This window comes from Melanerpes formicivorus, unplaced genomic scaffold (genome assembly GCF_026170545.1).
Source record: "Melanerpes formicivorus ecotype bairdi unplaced genomic scaffold, bMelFor1.0.p_v2 SCAF_11, whole genome shotgun sequence".
NCBI classification, from domain to species: domain Eukaryota; kingdom Metazoa; phylum Chordata; class Aves; order Piciformes; family Picidae; genus Melanerpes; species Melanerpes formicivorus.
Window position 1 is genome coordinate 11600896 of NW_027142363.1, and position 17644 is coordinate 11618539.

A 17644-nucleotide genomic window follows, 5' to 3' on the forward strand; every position below is an offset into this window, starting at 1 on the left:
TGGGGCCAAGATGGCAGTTTGGTTGGAGAGCTGAAGATAAAATCTGAAGAGGTGTGGAGAAACTCTCTTCACTGAGACTATAATTTGAGCTGAAGAATATGCATAAGGGCAAATGTGAGAAGTATTGCTACCTCCTGAGATAAAAGCTGGGCCATCTTTGACTTTATATTGGAGCACTTCTTTGCGCTAGCTTCTTGCCCACCATCAATTCCCATTGCGAAGGGTAAAAGTTAAAGCCTGAAAGACCTTTCCTGCTTCTTAGAAACTTTAAACACAAAAGGTTATGTTTTATATATATTCATTAAATAGCTTCAATCTTTTCTAGATAAATAATAGATTGTATACATAACCTTTTGATACTTAAATATGGTCTTACCCTACATACCTACCACAGGGGAAGTACCAGTTGAGTGGAGTACACTGGTGGGAAAGAACACAGAGCAAATATTTGTGATGTGAAATACAGTATAAGTATCAGTAATCTCTGCATTTTTAGCTGGCCAACTTCCTACATGTGTTATGATGACCCTGGTGAAAACATTCTAGAAATGTTTTCTTTTCCTAGAAAAATAAAAAGACAGCATTTAAAAAGACTTATTTAAGTTTCATGGGACTTGCAGTTACTAGAATGCATAATTGCTAACAGTTTATGCTATTTCTCACTTGCTAGTAGTTGACATACTCAGCTGGACTATTCTAGCATAGTATCAAAAAGAAACTTATGAAACATATTTACTATTAAGAATGTAAGAAAAAAAACCACAGTGGGGCTGCTACAGAAGCAAGCAAGCATGTCATGGCTTTGTCCATGCATAAAGATCACAGATAAAGACAGCTAAACATCACAGATAAAGACACAACAGTGCTTTGAAGTTTGGCTTGCAAGATACACCCAAGGCTAAATTGATAGATACATGTAGCATAAAACAATAGATGTATCAACTTCATTCACATTTTTTCAATGATAGAGTAGGTTCAGATGGCATGTGTGGTTTTTTCATGTAAGGTAGTTTTCTTGCCAACACATTTTGCCTCAGGACAAAACTTTTTTTTCCCCTTATGATAGCTAATTGTTATTATGCAATTGAAAATGGACTACTCCACTAGTTGCTTGCTGACTTTCCAGTATGTTGGAGAAGTGTATTGGTTGAAAATACAATCATAGAATCATTGAATGGTTTGGATTGAAGGGGACCTTCAGAGGTCTTCTAGTTTCAAATCCCTGTTACAGGCAGGGACATCTTTTGCTAGACCAGGTTGCTCAAAGCTCTGTCCAGCCTGGTCTTGAACATTCAGTGACAGGACATCTATAACTTCTCTGAGCAACCTGTTCCAACATCTCAGTACCCTCACTGTAAATAAGATATTCCTTATGTCAAATCTACATCTATCTTCTGTTGCCCCTTGTCCTGTCACTACAATCCATGATAATGAGTCCCTCCCCAGCTTTCCTGTAAGTGCTGGAAGACTGCTGTAAATTTTCCCCAGAGCCTTCTCCAGGCTAAACAACCTCAGCTTTCTCTGCCTGCCCTCACAGGGAAGAGTTCCTGCCCTCTGATCTTTGTGGCCCTCCTCTGGATCTGCTCAATCAAGTCCATGTCTTTATTACATTGGGGGCCCCAGAGATGAACACAGTATTCCAGGTGGGGTCTCACCAGAACAGAGCAGAAGGGGAGAATCATTTACCTTTGCATGCTGGCCACACTTCTTGTTTTCAGGGACAGAACTAGCTTTCAGGGCTGCAAATGCACATTGCTGGCTCATGTCCAGTTTGTCAGTATCAGCTGAGAATGAAAGAAATGTGTTGCTGTCCAATCATGTAAGCTTTGATAAAGCTGTTACCAACCTGCAAAAATACTTCTGCTTATAAGCTAATGGAAAATGAGAATGAATATTTGATTCTCACTGCCAATGTAATATAGTGCATAATATAGCAAAGCATATTACAAGCAAAGTTTAATTCTTCAGTTTTGTGCAATAAAATGTTTTGGTAATTTTTGTCCCCCTGCCAGCTGAATTTCAGAATCACACCAACCTGAAATAATGGAAAGATTGAAACACACCTCTGTAACTGGGGCTCATGGAGCAAGGAGGAGGCAGAGGAGGCAGAAATGAAGAGGTACAGTTGAGCCAGGGATAATGGTTGTGGGCGAAAAGTGTTGTCTTTATTTCTTGGTATCCAAATCTATTTTAATTGGCAATAAGTTATTTCCCCTAGTGAAGTCTGTTTCCCCCAATGGTGATTCTTAAGTGATCTCCTCATCTTTATTATGACCCATGAGCTTTTCATCCAATTTTCTCACTCTGCCTTGTTGCGAAGGAGAGTGAAAAAACATCTGGCTGGGTACCTGGCTGCATTCCAAGGTCAATCCACCACAGCTTCACTGGCCTTCAGAGCAATGCTTTCCTTTACTGTCCAAAAGCAGAGTTGGCTCAAGGCTTCTCAGAGACCTCGGCAACATTTACCTTTGGTATCAAAAAGGTGAGGAAGCCCAGTGCCATGCTGTGCCTGTCACTGGGAAGACAGATGTAAAGGCAGAATTAGGATGCCTGAAGGGGGAAGAGGAAAAATTGTGGGCCTGCAGATCTTGCTGCAAATCTAGGAGGAGTGCAAAAGTGAGCAGAGAGGTAGCCTCAGCCTCAGCAGTGTCAGCAGCTTCACACAGCCACCTGTCCCCTTGGCAGCAGCAGCAGCAGCCCTGGCTGCCAGGCTCTGGCATGTGCACTGCTGGCAGCGGGGCCATTCCACTAAATGTTCACATTTTCTCAGGGACATCTGTGGTGCTGTGCATTGCTGAATTGGCACATAAAATGCAAATAAATGAAAGTTTTGAAACTATATTTAGTTAGTGTATCCTTCCTTGCACTTGTTATAGGCCTTACTCCTCTAACCCCCTGCCAGTCATTAAATCTTTAAAGCTGAGTTTGTTCTATACACCATTTGTCTGCAGATGCAGGTTCTCAGAACCCTGAGGTAGTAACCATGATGTATACATTATAATTTTAGTGCATTTAGTTCAACCAATGTCTTAATGCTGCTTGGACCTTTTGGGTAAAATGGCAATATGTAATTTAAATTGCTTTAAATGGCAAGTCTGTATTGTTTTGTCTCCATGCAATTATTTTACCCCCAATCATTTATTTAGTCATATTTAGGGAAATAGGTTTGTTACATACAGAAATTAAGTACTCTTGGACAAAAAATCCTATGTTATTTCACAGTGCAGACAAACTAATTCAACTAAGAAGTGTAAGGCTACTAAAGTTTTATTTTTGGAGGACCACAGGCAGGGCAAAACTGCTCAACTCTGATCCCTCCTGTTGGTTGCATGTGACTTCCTCAAAGAACCACAATCGTCTTTCTTGCAGCAACCATTTTTGAAGCCTACTCAGAGCTCTCTTTTCTGTACTGCACTACTAACTACTGCAGGAATGTTTTGCTTGTGACTTCACAGGTGAAACCTAATGGTCAAATCACAGGTATTGTTATTTCCTTGTAGAGCACTCATCACAGAACATTTAATCTTCACTGGCCAACTAATAAACCTAAGATGACAGGGATACTGCTTCTAAGCACTACTGTACGTGTCCAGGCTGTTAAATGAAACCTCTCCAAGTCATTCTGTCAATGCCATACAGTACATCAAATCTGCAGGTGCATATCCCCTCATGTGTACTTGTATATATGTACGTATGGGAAGTTTAGGTGCAAGGTGAGGAGAAAGTTCTTCACAGAGAGAGTTGCTAGCCTTTGGAATGTGCTGCCCAGGGAGGTGGTAGAGTCACCGTCCCTGGAGGTGTTCAAGAGGGGATTGGACATGGCATTTAGTGCCATGATTTAGTAGTCATGAGGTATTGGGTGACAGGTTGGACTTGATGATCCTTGAGGTCTTTTCCAACCGTATTAATTCTATGATTCTATGTATATATATTTAGGGTTCCTTCTAAACATGTCTTTTTATAGAGTACCTAAGGGAGAACTGAAAGCAAAACCACTGATTAGTAAACTTTTGCAGAAAATGAGGTGTATGTGAAAGGAAGAGAGAGGAATCACGTGGCTCTCTGCATCTGCACAGTTTTTCTCCAGTTTTACATGCAGTTTTTTCCTTACATGTTCTACATTTCCTTTCCCTAAAGGGCACTGACTACTTCAGAGGTCATTAGACTTTCTCAAGATTCCCTCCTAGAGTTCTGAGGCCAGGATTGCCCTATCACCTAATGTGTTAGTACCTTCTCACATGGGGCTTCACCATCATCTAGGACATCAGTCTCTTAAGGAGTTTTAATTGTTAATTTTGATAGCAGTGAGATACAGCAAACTGGGAGAATAACATCAATGCAGTTGGCCTTGGAATATACCTCAGCCAAGCAACAGTTGTCTACTAACCTTTAATTTGCATTCATAAATGACATAAAGCAGTAGAAGTGAAAGTGGTTATTTTGTTTATAAATAAAATTGGACAACATTATTGATGTAACTCTAACCATTTATAAATAGGAAAGTGCTGCACTGCCTACTGATTGCTTGTCACCCAGAAGTGTTCTTTGCTGCAAGTTTCTTCCTGTTCTTATGTGTTTTGTTTGCTGGACAAAGGTAATTCATTAACACTGTACAGATGCACTGTAGAGTACCACTGCAAAATCTGTAATAAGAAGCCTGAGGGCAAAAAAAGTACTACTGTTTCTAATAGAATTAACCAGGCTGGAAAAGACCTTCAAGATCATTGAGTCTTTATTTAGAATAAACCTTTATTTAGAATAAACCAAACCAGGTTGGAAGAGACCTTCAATATCATCGTGTCCAACCCATCAGCCAATCCAACCCACCTAAACAACTAACCCATGGCACCAAGCACCCCATCAAGTCTCCTCCTGAACACCTCCAATGATGGTGACTCCACCACCTCCTTGGGCAGCCCATTCCAATGGGCAATCACTCTCTCTGTATAGAACTTCGTCCTAACATCCAACCTGAACCTCCCCTGGCGCAGCCTGAGACTGTGTCCTCTTGTTCTGGTACTGGCTGCCTGGGAGAAGAGACCAATCCCCACCTGGCTACAACCTCCCTTCAGGAAGTTGTAGAGAGTGATAAGGTCACCCCTGAGTCTCCTCTTCTCCAGGCTGAGCAACCCGGAGTCCAACCTATCACCCAACTCCATCTAATCAATTAAACCATGGCACCAAGTACCTCAACCAGTCCCCTCTTAAAACACCTCCAGTGATGGTGACTCCACCTCCCTGGGCCGATACAAACCCACATTTCAGTTTTGTAGCAGCTGTTCTGAATGTTGACAGTAGTTTTGTTGCGCTATAAAGGCTTGTGTTAAAGACGTTATCCTTAAGCCATGAAGTTAACCTTCACTGAGCTTTATACCGCAGTGGCTAGACTAGGAAGTATAGCCAAACTAGACTGTGCAAAGGGTGTCTGAACTATGGAGATAAGGTAAAGGCGCCCTAAGATGCAGGGAAGTCTCTGTACAGTATTGTTCAAAAAAAACCCAACCAAACCCAACAAAACTCAAACCAGCAAAACCAACTCATTTTGCCTATTTTTGATTACTCCTTTCCCTTCTCCCTCCCTCAACCAAACATTCCATAACTCTGAATCTCTCTGATGATTAAGTCACTCGAGTATAAATACTCTCAGAAATGTTGGCAGCACGGATTGTGTCCTCTTCAGTCTAACAAAATATTAGTCAGTGAAATTTTAAGCACAGCAAATGTAAAATCTGTCACTATTAAATCATGTACCTACCCGCATGAGAATTCAAAATACTTTAAATAACTCCATATGAATTTCCATATTTGTCCTATTGCTTTTTACAGTAAAGACACTTCTGCTCACTCCAAAAATCCACCTTCTAAGGATGACTTCTTCTTCTTTCTGACGCTGTGAAGTAGTCAGCCAGCACGTGTATCATTTCCTTACTGCCTTCGTAAAGGAATAAAGCTCAACAAGCTGCACTGCAGCAGCTCCTTGATAGACAAGTTTATTGAAACAATTTCTAAAAGCAGGTATTTCTGAATGTACTCCATCAATCCCAACAGCTCAGAAAAACAGTTGTTCAGTGTCCAAACGAAGTGTGCATGTTACAAATTGTACACTTTTCATATACTCATTTATACCACATGACATGAGCATAAAATACAATGATTTCTCCTGTTATTCCATATGCCAATTTATTGCTACAGTTCCCCCCAAAAGTAGGGCACACCTAGGAATAGCTCTCAATCCAAGGCTATTACAGCTGTTCTCATGCCTTGAGCTTCAAGATCAAGGGACCAGTGTTCTGATATAAATCAGCAGGGTTTTGTAACGTGTTTTCTTTTAGATTTACATTGAAATCCAATGCTTTTCTTGCAAGACTATTCTTAGATGTTATTTAGTGGGAACATTTGAATATTTACTATGATATAAATACTTCAAATTATAGGATATAAAATTTTCTTCACCTTCCTTTTGCTTGACATCTTTAGCTATACCAATCAGAAGAAACAGGCTCCATGTACAAAGTATAAAAAAAAAATAGAGGAAACAAAAGAAAAGACAAGTACAGAACTTAATCAACTTGCACAAGGAAAGAAGGCTCAGAGTTCATGGGCAAACTCTTAACTCCTACAAAATGAAAGGTGTTTGGGACGTTGGAAGTGCTGTCATGTACACTTGTGCAATACTCACAAGTTCTCACTGTATATCTGCATTAAAAAACCCCCAAACAACTCATTAAGCACTGATTGTAGTTTTCCAATGTGTTTTAAGAACAGTCTTAAGAGTTCCATCTTCCGAATGAAAAAGAATTGGTTTAGCTATTCTAATTTGAGTGCAGCACAGCTACTTCTTAAAGGCCAGGTTACATTTGAATATGTCTACTCCAGCTCAAATGACTTTGAGATACTTAAAATGTTCTGCCAGCCCTTTTGAGCAATAATCTGATCGGGTTGTCCTCAAAATAAATGAAAACCTCATTCCAACAGTACAAAGTCTCCATATCCAGTGTGAAAGCAAGATGGTGGTATAAATATATGCATACACTGCATTACACATAATATATCGTAACACATTCCAGTTCGCCGTGGAACAATTAACAGGAGTAGATGTCTGTCTTATCATGGGTACAAAGTCATTTTGTAAACAAGATCTTGAGAAACTTGAAAGGAAACAAAAACAAAATCTGACTTCTGAAAAGATGACAATCTTGGGACTCCATTTTTGTTTTTTTTTTAAAGGGTTGGGGTTTTTTTTTCTTCTTTTTTTCCTTTTTTTTTTTAAGGATGTGGTATATAAGAATGCACTTTGTATTAAAACAAAGATCAATACTTTACAGTTTAAGAAACTTTACATATGTACATAAATTACACATCAGGAATGGTTTTAAAGCTCAAAACGAGTCGTCAGAAAAGTCTACTTTCCTTCTATTAAAATCTTGATCTCTTTTACGTTGTGATCGTTCGCAACCGTCACAGCGTGATCGAGCGCCCGGACGCTTGCCAGCAGCTTTATGATCTGCTTTATGTGCTCCCTGAAAGTGAGGAAGGTAAAGTCAAGACAGGAAAGGAACAATCATGTACAAGAATTAATATTTCAACAGAAGACTACCTTACGAATCCATATAGCAAGTGAGTTTCCAGTAACTTCACCTGATTTCCTTCCCTACTTCCTTAGTGCGATAAAGTTTAGTACTGAAATCGAAACATTTATTTTGGGAGTAAGAATTAATCACACAATATAGTTTAACATAGAATAGAATAGACCACACCACACCACGTTGGAAGACACCTTGAAGATCATTGCGTCCAACCCATCATCCAACACCACCTAATCAACTAACCCATGCAACCAAGCATCCTGTCAAGTCTCCTCCTGAACACCGCCAGTGATGGCAACTCCACCACCTCCCTGGGCAGCCCATTCCATTGGGCAATCACTCTCTCTGTGTAAAACTTCCTCCTGACCTCCAGCCTGAACCTCCCCTGGCACAGCCTCCCCCCTTCAGGTAGTTGTAGAGAGCAATAAGGTCACCCCTGAGTTTCCTCTTCTCCAGCCTAAGCAGCCCCAGCTCCCTCAGCCTCTCCTCATAGGGCTTGTGTTCCAAGCCCCTCACCAACTTTCTTGCCCTTCTCTGGACACGCTCCAGCAAGTCAACATCCTTCCTAAACTGAGGGGCCCAGAACTGGACACAGGACTCGAGGTGTGGCCTAACCAGTGCAGTGTACAGGGGCAGAATGACCTCCCTGCTCCTGCTGGCCACACTGTTCCTGATGCAGGCCAGGATGCCATTGGCCCTCTGCAGTAGGTGCAGCAGGTGCAGTATGAGCTCAAGAAAAAGTCTTAGATTACTAATAGTACTGTGCAATGAGTCACAGTTCTCTTGGCAACAATAAAAAAAATAATCAAGGAAAGCAGCAAGTATGCTTTAATGTATGCCTTAAAAATGATGAAGCTTGGACCAATAAGCTGCATTACAATTCAGGTCACTCTAGGAAGCTTAGAGAGTGAACAAACTGCTAGGGGGACTGTACTTCTTCAGGTGCCAACAATAATTTTGGTACCCTGAGAGGAGGATGGATGTGAAATTTAGACCAGTATCATAAAAAAAAAAAATATTAGAAGCTCAAAATTAATCTTACAAATGAGCCTAGCTCATCTGTGAAAAAGCATCCAATGTTTGGAAAATGAGCACCAACAGGCACAGGTGAAGATACACTTCCCTCTCAGGAGAAATTACTGCACTTTAATTACAAAGAGCTGCAATAGGTTTTTATATGAAAAGATGTAACATTCTTCAGTTATAAAAAAGTAGTATTTCTACTGCAGATTTATCTGCTTACAGGAGGCAATGACAACAGATGTGTTAAATCTAGGGAAAAGCAGGAGGACTGAAGATAGAAATTATATTACAACTCAGTATGAAAACAAGGAGTAACTGGATGTTTCTCTGTAATTTCTCACTACACAGTTTTACCATGTTATCATTTCAGCTGGTAAAGAAAGTTCTTTCAGTTTAGAAACAGGCTACCAAAAGAAAGTTTAATCTTTGCTGGATTCTCTCTCCCTGCTTTTATTTCAATGTTGGCATCATGCTAGGCTAGGCATTTTGGTTTCAGAAAAGGAGGAGTAACAAGTCTATTTAAATCTGAATCATGAGGAAATTTAAATTGGTATGTGAGCCTACTATTCTACTTTGGACACAGAGTGCTGCAGCAAAACCTAAGAGCAGATAAAAAGTTGTTTGAACACAACCCAGCGTGGCACAAAACTCAGTGTTCTCTGCAAAGGAGATGATTCATATGGCACAGCCAAAGGTGACCCTAAAGATAGAAAAATGTCTAATAACCAACATGGTAAACTGGAAAAAAAAAATATATACCAGAAAAAATATCCCTTATCTCTTAACCAAGCCTCTTCTGCTACAATTCAAAGGAAACATCTATCCCTATGTTTTGGTGCTATGCCCAAGATCAAAATGGAAGAAGCATCTAATCCACCACAGAGCCTCAATAATTGAGGAGTAACTCAACAATGGCTCAAGCAAGTTCAGCTATCAAGAATGACTAATGCAGGCAGCAAGTGGGTTCATCTTTCCAAGTTTCAGGTTCAGAACTATTGACCTTGAAACCCCTCCTTCTTGTGCAACAGCACAGAAAAAAAAAAAATCACAGAATATATTTGGTTGGAAAAGACTTTCAAGCTCATCTAAATCTTCCAATCTTGTTAATATTCCTGCTTATCAGTGCAACAGTTTTATGTTCATTGTTGCTTATAATGATATACCCATAGCATATCACATGACTTGGCCAGCAGCAATGTTTGTGCATCAAATCCAAACTTCTAATTTTGTTGGTTATCAGGTACAAATAAAATGACTCTTCAATATAGGGAAAAACATGTTCACCTTGTTGTGTGTAAATAAAGTCAGAGCTTTGGTACTATACCCAAAAGCACAGTTTGCAATTTAAAAGCCATGATGCAGGAATTGGCAACAGACTCACAAGGGGGAAAGTCCAAAATCAGTAGCTATAAAATTTGCCAGAATCAGTGACAGTAAGCAGCAGTGCAAAAGATACTATGAATGTTTAAAGATTTCCAGCAGGTGATGTTTTCAGACACCATAGAAATCTCCTTATCTACCATACTGTTTCTTAAGTTTGAATGGAGCCATACAAAGACTGTTGATGCATAACAACAGGGGTAACTAAGCAATATAAAACCTAAGAACTGCAACTCAAATTACCTTGCATTTCTTTTCTCCACATCAGAGCAACCAATGCTGTTTCTATAAATTGTATCAGCCAGATGAACAAGGTATCTACAGAAGTTTTCTAGCTGAGGAATAGTCTTATCTCCTTTCAGATTAGCAAACCACTGTTTAGGAAAGCAAGCAATTACCTAGAGATAACAGGAAAAAGAAAATTAAAACCCAATGTAACCACATTATAGAAGTTACCTAACATGACTTGAGTATTCTCTTTAGAAGACTGCAGCAGCAAAGCCCAACTGAGTGACACAGTGGGAAACCCACCAAAACAACTCTCACAAATACTCAAAATTCAAACAGTAACTCTGAAATCTACACTCTCTTCAGTTTGTGTATGTAAAAATACATCTATTTTTCACAGACATCACAACTTTGAGATATAAAACTAAGACTTTATAGGTAGCCTCAACTTTTAGCTGCTTTTTTTTTTCCTTCATATGAGATTTGTGAATTACAAATTATTTTAAACACAATGAGATTTTACTTACACTTTGAGCTTTCTTAATGCTCTCCTCTCCATACTCAGAGTTTTGAAAAGCCATAAGAATGTATCTGTTTAACAGACCATCTATTGACAGTTCCTGGAGAGTTTTGTTTGAAAGGATTCCATACCACTGGAGAAAATTTCCTAATAACTGAAAATACAACACACGGGGGGGAAAAAAAGTGTTAAAAAATGTACTGAAAGCAGGAAGCTGATCAAACACTCTAGAGCCTCTTCAAATGCAAGAGCATGACCAAAGTAAGCAGTGCACATATGCCTTCTGTTAGCTTCACAACTATTCAGCACCCATACAGTATCAACCCAGAGTGCTACAAATTATTGTACAACCACCACCACAGCTTTGCTCATATTTTGCACAAGAAATCAGAACAAAAAAAGAAGTGTTAAGCCACTTTGTTATCAGAACTTAATGTCAATGCCAAGCCACATGAGGCCTAGCATATGCCATACAGGGGCAAATTCACAATCCCAGACAATGAAATCTCCAGCTACTCTGTCACCATACCCTTATTTCCAAGGCATGGTGAGACAGGAGACGCAGAAAGCATCACATGGGAGTGCTAAGCCAACCGTCTAGCTGCAACTCTCCATGGGGGTATGGCTTGTGGAGAATTGCTACCAGCCTCACACAAGTGAAGACAAAGCAGTGGTTCACTGTTGAGGCAGATCAGGAGGAAATTGTACAAGTGCTTTCCTCCTAGCTTCTATTTCTGCTCGTCTGTGATGCTATAACTGACTTGCTAGCGCAAGACAGATGCATTTTTAATGCTTGCCTAAAATAAAGCAGTGCTAACAGTGTGCATACTTCTAAAGTTCCCAGGCTCTGAGAGATATTGCCAGAAGCACACAATTTCACTCTTAAGAGAGACACAAGCCCTAAATAAGTGAACTGTTTTACTTTTAAGAACAGCATTTTAATCAATGAGCTTTGTGCATTTTTCCTCTAGACAGCATTTAAAAAGTTGACTTTTATTCCTTTCACAGTGTAAGATACCAGTGCCAAACACTTTAAATAAATGAAGTGACTGCAAATCCACTTAGAATACAGTATCCCTCACTGCTGCCATTTAAATAGAAAATTCCAGATAAGACTTCTGTTTGAAGGATCATGGAAATCAGCAGTTCAATCAGCACGGGTCTCATACTCTCCTGTTTAGTTGTGAGTTTATTTTCTTCACAGCCTTTTATGGGAAATAAACTACAACAGTCACGGCTGTTGTGTGTTTTCCACACACAGAGACTTTCTTTCACGCTCTTCATTTCAATTAAACTAAGATTACAACTGCCCTTATACTCCAAACACAGCAGTGAGCTTTTCAAAAGGGACCAAGTCATTTTCATGAGGATTCTAACACTATTTACCAAAAAAAACCCCAACCAAGCCCAAACCAAACCAACCAAGTTCTCTCATTCCCACATGAATTAAATGAAAGCAGCATATTTTATTCTGACAAGCACAATGATATTATAAAAAACCCTGACTTGAGTATGCTATGTAAACCCACAATGCAAAAGTTAAAGTGATGGTGCTTTCACATGGCAATCTTTTTGAAGAGTGAATGGTGAATTATCAAACACTAAGAATCCTTAGAATTCCTTTACGTGAATTTAAAGCAATTTCCACCTACCATTTTCCACAAATGTGATGAGGATTTTATTGCTACACTGTCTAGACCAAAAGGTTTACCAGAGGTATTTACTGACTTACCTTAACAGAGGACCAAAACTGACGTTGGAAAAACAAATATGGACCAGAGTTCTTGTTTTCTAAGATGCTGGAAAGTAAGAGATTTCTTTAATGAGCAACCAAGACCACCTCTGTCTGGAGTTTGCTGGCTTCCTCCTTCCCACACACACTTCATTTCTATAAATACGCCCTTCCATCCTGCTTGTCTTGGCTAAATCCTCACAGCACAACAATGAATCTCCTGCATCCAGCCAGTGAACCATATTGGGGAGAAAACCCCTGTTAACTATGGACAGAAGACATTGTCCATAGTTAATAAAGGTCTAACACCATAGTTGAAAGCAAACTTACTTTTTTGGATATAAGGGCATGAATACATCATCATCTAGTGTTCTCCTCATTCTTAGCAACAATGCCTTTAAAAGCATCTGAAACAGACAAATTTGTTTTTTAAGTGTCCAAAGCACTGCTTAGTAGTTAACCACTCAGAGACTGATTCTCAAAGCAGCAAGGAACATTTGTGACCCTAAGAGTAAAAGACATACATACTGAAGCACACATATAAATAAAGCTTTAAGAGATGTTTATAATCATTAACAAAGAAGAAATTTGACAGTTTCCATTGCCTTCAAGTTTTACTGAATTGTTTTAAGGTCAAGCTTTGCTACACAAGTAGCTTCTGTGAAGAAAGAATATATAGAATAGAATTAACCAGGTTGGAAGAGACCTTTGAGTTCATCGAGTCCAACACTATCTAATCAACTAAACCATGGCACCAAGCACCCCATCCAGCCTCCTTTTGTCCTTTTTAACCTCCTGCTGACTTTCCCACAGACCTGCACTTTAGCCTATCACCTGTTATTCTAAGGGCAGTGCATACACTGCAGTAGCTACCGCACCTGATCTCATGACATTTGCTCTTGTATTCATAAGGCACTTAGGAAAGCGATCACGTCTCAAGGCAACACACCTGAAAATGTTACAAAGACCTAAAAAAAAGAAAAACTTGACTATTTGTAGCTAACTCCTAAAACAAAACTACAGACCAACAAGTCTTAGTACATTTCAGATCTCTTTTTGTCTCTAGCATCTAATTCAGGGAGTCTTCAAGTTTCTCCTCCTGTACTTGACTCTTCATAGTCAGCTGTAGGGCATTTTATAGTTATGCAAATAAGTATCAAATATTTATAATATAGTTACAGTAACTATAATATAACTGCAAAATTCTCTTTCCTGCTCCTCACCAAGCATGATGTCTTCTCCAATGTAGTGCATTAAAAAAATGCATTCAAATTCCTTAACTTATGCAAGCTATTTAAGAAAAAAAACCAAAAACTTACTTGGGTGTTTTTGTTTTCTGCATTCACCACTGTGGGATATCCATCTACTAGTTTCTGTACAATTGCTACCATCCTAGATGTTTGTGTTGTAGAAAAAGGATCCCATATATTTTCAGAAATTACTGGAAGAAATGAAAGAATTACTCCACCTTGCAAAGTCTTAAATACAGGTGCCAAGACAGGCAACAATTCACAAAACATTACAATCTGAAAGCACAGACAAGCATTAGCTTCCACACATCCACCTTTTCCTCCCATTTTCTGTGGCTCTACCTGTTAATTTAGGAAGAATAACTCTCTCTACGATGGTAGGCAATAGTGAAATATCAGCATCATCTTTCACTTGCTCCTGTTCTTCACAGCCATAGAACAGCAATGATTCAAACCACAACATAGTCTCAAAATCTCGACACTTGCCCTAAAAAAAAAGACTTGAGGTTAGATTCCTAGACAGAGATCTGAAGTCAACATATTAAAAACCCCCAGTATTGAATATTCAAGTTTGACATTCACAAAACACAACAAAACTACTTTGAAACAGTCTCCAAACTGTGCTAAGCAGGCAGGGTAAGCAGCAACTGAGCACAATAACAACTTGAAAATCTTGTCCTGTGTGTCAGATGCTGATCTCCACTGGAAACAAAAAAACATTAGAAAAAAACCCAAAATAGTGCCTCAAAACCAAACAGTCCCTAATCTGGCACAAGGATGGGCAAATCCCTTAATCTGCTCTGGCCCCCCTACATCTGAAGCACTGATACTACTTCTTTCAGAAACACAGGCTAGCCTGATTTGTGAGAAGTGAAGACAATGTTCTGCCTCTTCGCCTTCACAGGTCAGATTAATGTACATGGACAACCCAGCCCTACCAAAACCAGAGAGGATGAGAAGCAAAGTCCATTTTTCATAAACCAGCTAAATGAACCAATTTACTCTACAACCAAAAGATTGCTAGATTCAATGAAAGTGAAAATGGGTGGAAATAAGACTGTTGGGGGCTTTTTTGGTAGTCATCACCCTGCAGATTTAAACTTCCAATTACACCTGAGCCAAACGAAAGCCCACAGATTAGGCAGAAATGACAACTATAGTTCATTTGTGCTGCATTATAAAGTGATGCTTTCTGCATTAAGCACCTCTTTTTTTGAATGCCTTGTAATTTTTCTAACTTAAAAAAAAACATGCTTAACAGTGCCAGCAACACAGAGTACTGGAAACACTTAGATTTGAGAATTCTGTGCCATGTCTCCAGTTAACCCGAGATTTGTTTTGCCGGCCTGGGAACTCAAACAGAAATAGCCAGGGGGAAAGGCTAAAGTACAAAAACAGTTTTAAATTTAATGAGGACATCTTCCACAGATGTTTTTTTCCTCCCCTTCCTTTATTCAAATTAAATACTATGAATGCTCTCTAAAGAGGATTCATGCTTCCCTTCCTCTGCAATCAGAGCAGAGGTGATGGAAGATCCCCTTCTACAAATAGTCCCTTAGTAGTTTGGAAAAGAAAAAACATAAAATCCTTCTGAATAAGGACATTCAGTCATTTGTGAGACTGTACTGCAGGGTGAGCTAAGTTTTGAAAGGGAAGAAGACAATCTGCCTTATTAGCCTAGTTTCCTAAATATACCCCAAGCTTATGCAACTGCACTCACTCTGTGCCTTGACCCACTCCCATTCTCTAGTAAAAGCCAACGTAACAGAAAAAGCAAGTGCCCACCAGTACTGTGAAACACCTGACCACAGCAGAAATACCTCACAAGAGATTTCACTGGTAGGAAGAACAGAGTGGGAGGCAAAAGCTACCTGAACTGTCCTGATAGATTCTCATGTCAGCATACATATGCAAGCTGGACAATGAACATGTGCCAAGGATATAGGGCTGCAACAATGCTGTCCTGCTTTTCCCATGTTCCTTACCTAATAATTGGCCAATGACTACTACAAGGAAGACTTGGAAGTTGCTAGCCAGAGTTCTACATGGTATGAAGTTGTGAGAGAAAGAAATGTGTAACAGAGACTTAAGTCATAGGTCAACATAGAAACAGGCATCTTTGTTCCTCTTCTGAAGAAACATCTCTAGAATCACAACTTTCCCTTAAATACTTTAAAATCTAAATATATTATTTAAGAAACTGTTTGGCTTTTTGGTCTATGCTATTCAATGAGAAGGTATTGGCACATGCTGAACTGCACTCTCACCTGCTAAGAACACAACAATCCAGAAACTCCCCATAAAAGCTTATAGAATCATAGAATCACTAAGATTGAAAAGGACCTCAGAGATCACCCAGTCCACCTAACACTAACTAAACCATGGCTTCAAGTGCCACATCCAATCCTCTTTTGAGCACCTCCAGGGATGGTGACTCCACCACCTCCCTGGGCAGCACATTTCAATAGCCAATAACTCTTTCAGTGAAGAACTTTCTCCTCACCTCAAGCTTAAAATTCCCCTGGTGCAGCTTGAGACTGTGTCCTCTTGTTCTGGTGCTGGTTGCCTGGGAGAAGAGACCAACTACCACTTGGATACAACCTCCTTTAATAAGGTCTCCCCTGAGCCTCCTCCAGGCTAAACAACCCCAGCTCCCTCAGACTCGCCTCATAGGGCTTGTGCTGAAGACCTCTCCCCGCCTCACTGCCCTTCTCTGGACATGTTCAAGTGTCTCGATGTCTTTCTTAAATTGAGGGGCCCAGAACTCGAAACAGTACTCAAGGCATGGCCTAACCAGTGCTGAGTACAGGGGCAGAATGACTTCCCTGCTCCTGCTGGCCACACTATTCTTGATGCAGGCCAGGATGCCGTTGGCCTTCTTGGCCACCTGGCCACACTGCTAGTTCATATTCAGCCGGCTGTCAACCAGTAGCCCCAGGTCCCTTTCTGCCTGGCTGCTCTCCAGCTACTCCAACCCCAGCTTCACCCATTTATGAGAAGCACACATCAAAAGTGTAATTTAGTCTGCTCTGCAGAGGTGTGAAAGAACCACTAATCAGAAGTTTACATAGAAGTTGCTTGCAGAGGACCTTACCTCCAAAGGAGTCCAGATAAGCAGCTGAAGTCTGATTAAAGGGTTAAACAGCTTTGGTAAACAGAGGCCAATATAAGCATCCTTGTAGGAAGCAAAGTATTTTGAGCGCCAAGCTTCAAACTGTGACTTAATGCAATCAATTGAGTAAAAGCTTTCCAGAACATCTTCAAAAACTTTGCTGGATTCTTTCAATATACGATCTGGTGGGGGAGAAATACAGCATTAAGTTCATCACCTGTTCCACATAGCACCTATTCCAAGGCAGACTTAGATGCTCACTGTCAGCACCTAACTCCTATGAGTAAAACCAAAAAAGCCATCTCCTTTAGAAGTATGAGCATAGGAGTACTCAACGATACACCCTTTTATCACAGGGCTTGCTTCAAACATTTCATGCCAGGATTTGCAGTTACCAGATATTGGACTGGCAATACATTGGGCTGTATTTATTGTAGATCTAACTTCAGAGCTGGCCTTCTTCTGCACAGAAGTTTGAAACAGCTGATTTCCATGTCCCTTCCAGCCCAAATGAATCTACAACTTTGCTCATGAAAGTGTACAAGAAGGCATCTCACACAAGCCAGCTGTATCAACACTTCAGACAGAGCAGGTCCTGATGAACCACACTGAGCTGCTGAACATACCATGGCTGTTAGCACCTGGCAACCATTACAATCCCTTAGCAGCTTGCTGAGAATGTTATATTTACAGCACTAGTAGTCTATGCAGGCCAAAACATTTCATCTATGTACTATTTCCCTTCATCTTGTCTACTTCTCAGGCTTAGTTTTATTTTAATCAGTTGGGGTTTTTTTTGCAGCCAACGTTTTA

At 40.0% G+C, this 17644-nt stretch overlaps 1 protein-coding gene across 1 annotated transcript in view; it reads right to left on the reverse strand.

Annotated features, from left to right (window-relative positions):
* Positions 1–5974: 5974 nt before the first annotated feature.
* Positions 5975–17644, reverse strand: part of PAXBP1 (PAX3 and PAX7 binding protein 1) — a 30729-nt gene continuing 19059 nt past the window's right edge. Inside the window, exons 11-18 of the mRNA XM_068144526.1 lie at positions 16814–17013; positions 14062–14206; positions 13789–13910; positions 12800–12876; positions 12470–12536; positions 10745–10891; positions 10233–10387; positions 5975–7520 (exon numbers count right to left, since the gene is read on the reverse strand). Of these exons, the coding sequence (XP_068000627.1) occupies positions 7403–7520; positions 10233–10387; positions 10745–10891; positions 12470–12536; positions 12800–12876; positions 13789–13910; positions 14062–14206; positions 16814–17013 (1031 nt within the window). The 3' untranslated portion in view covers positions 5975–7402. The remainder of the gene's footprint in view (positions 7521–10232; positions 10388–10744; positions 10892–12469; positions 12537–12799; positions 12877–13788; positions 13911–14061; positions 14207–16813; positions 17014–17644) is intronic.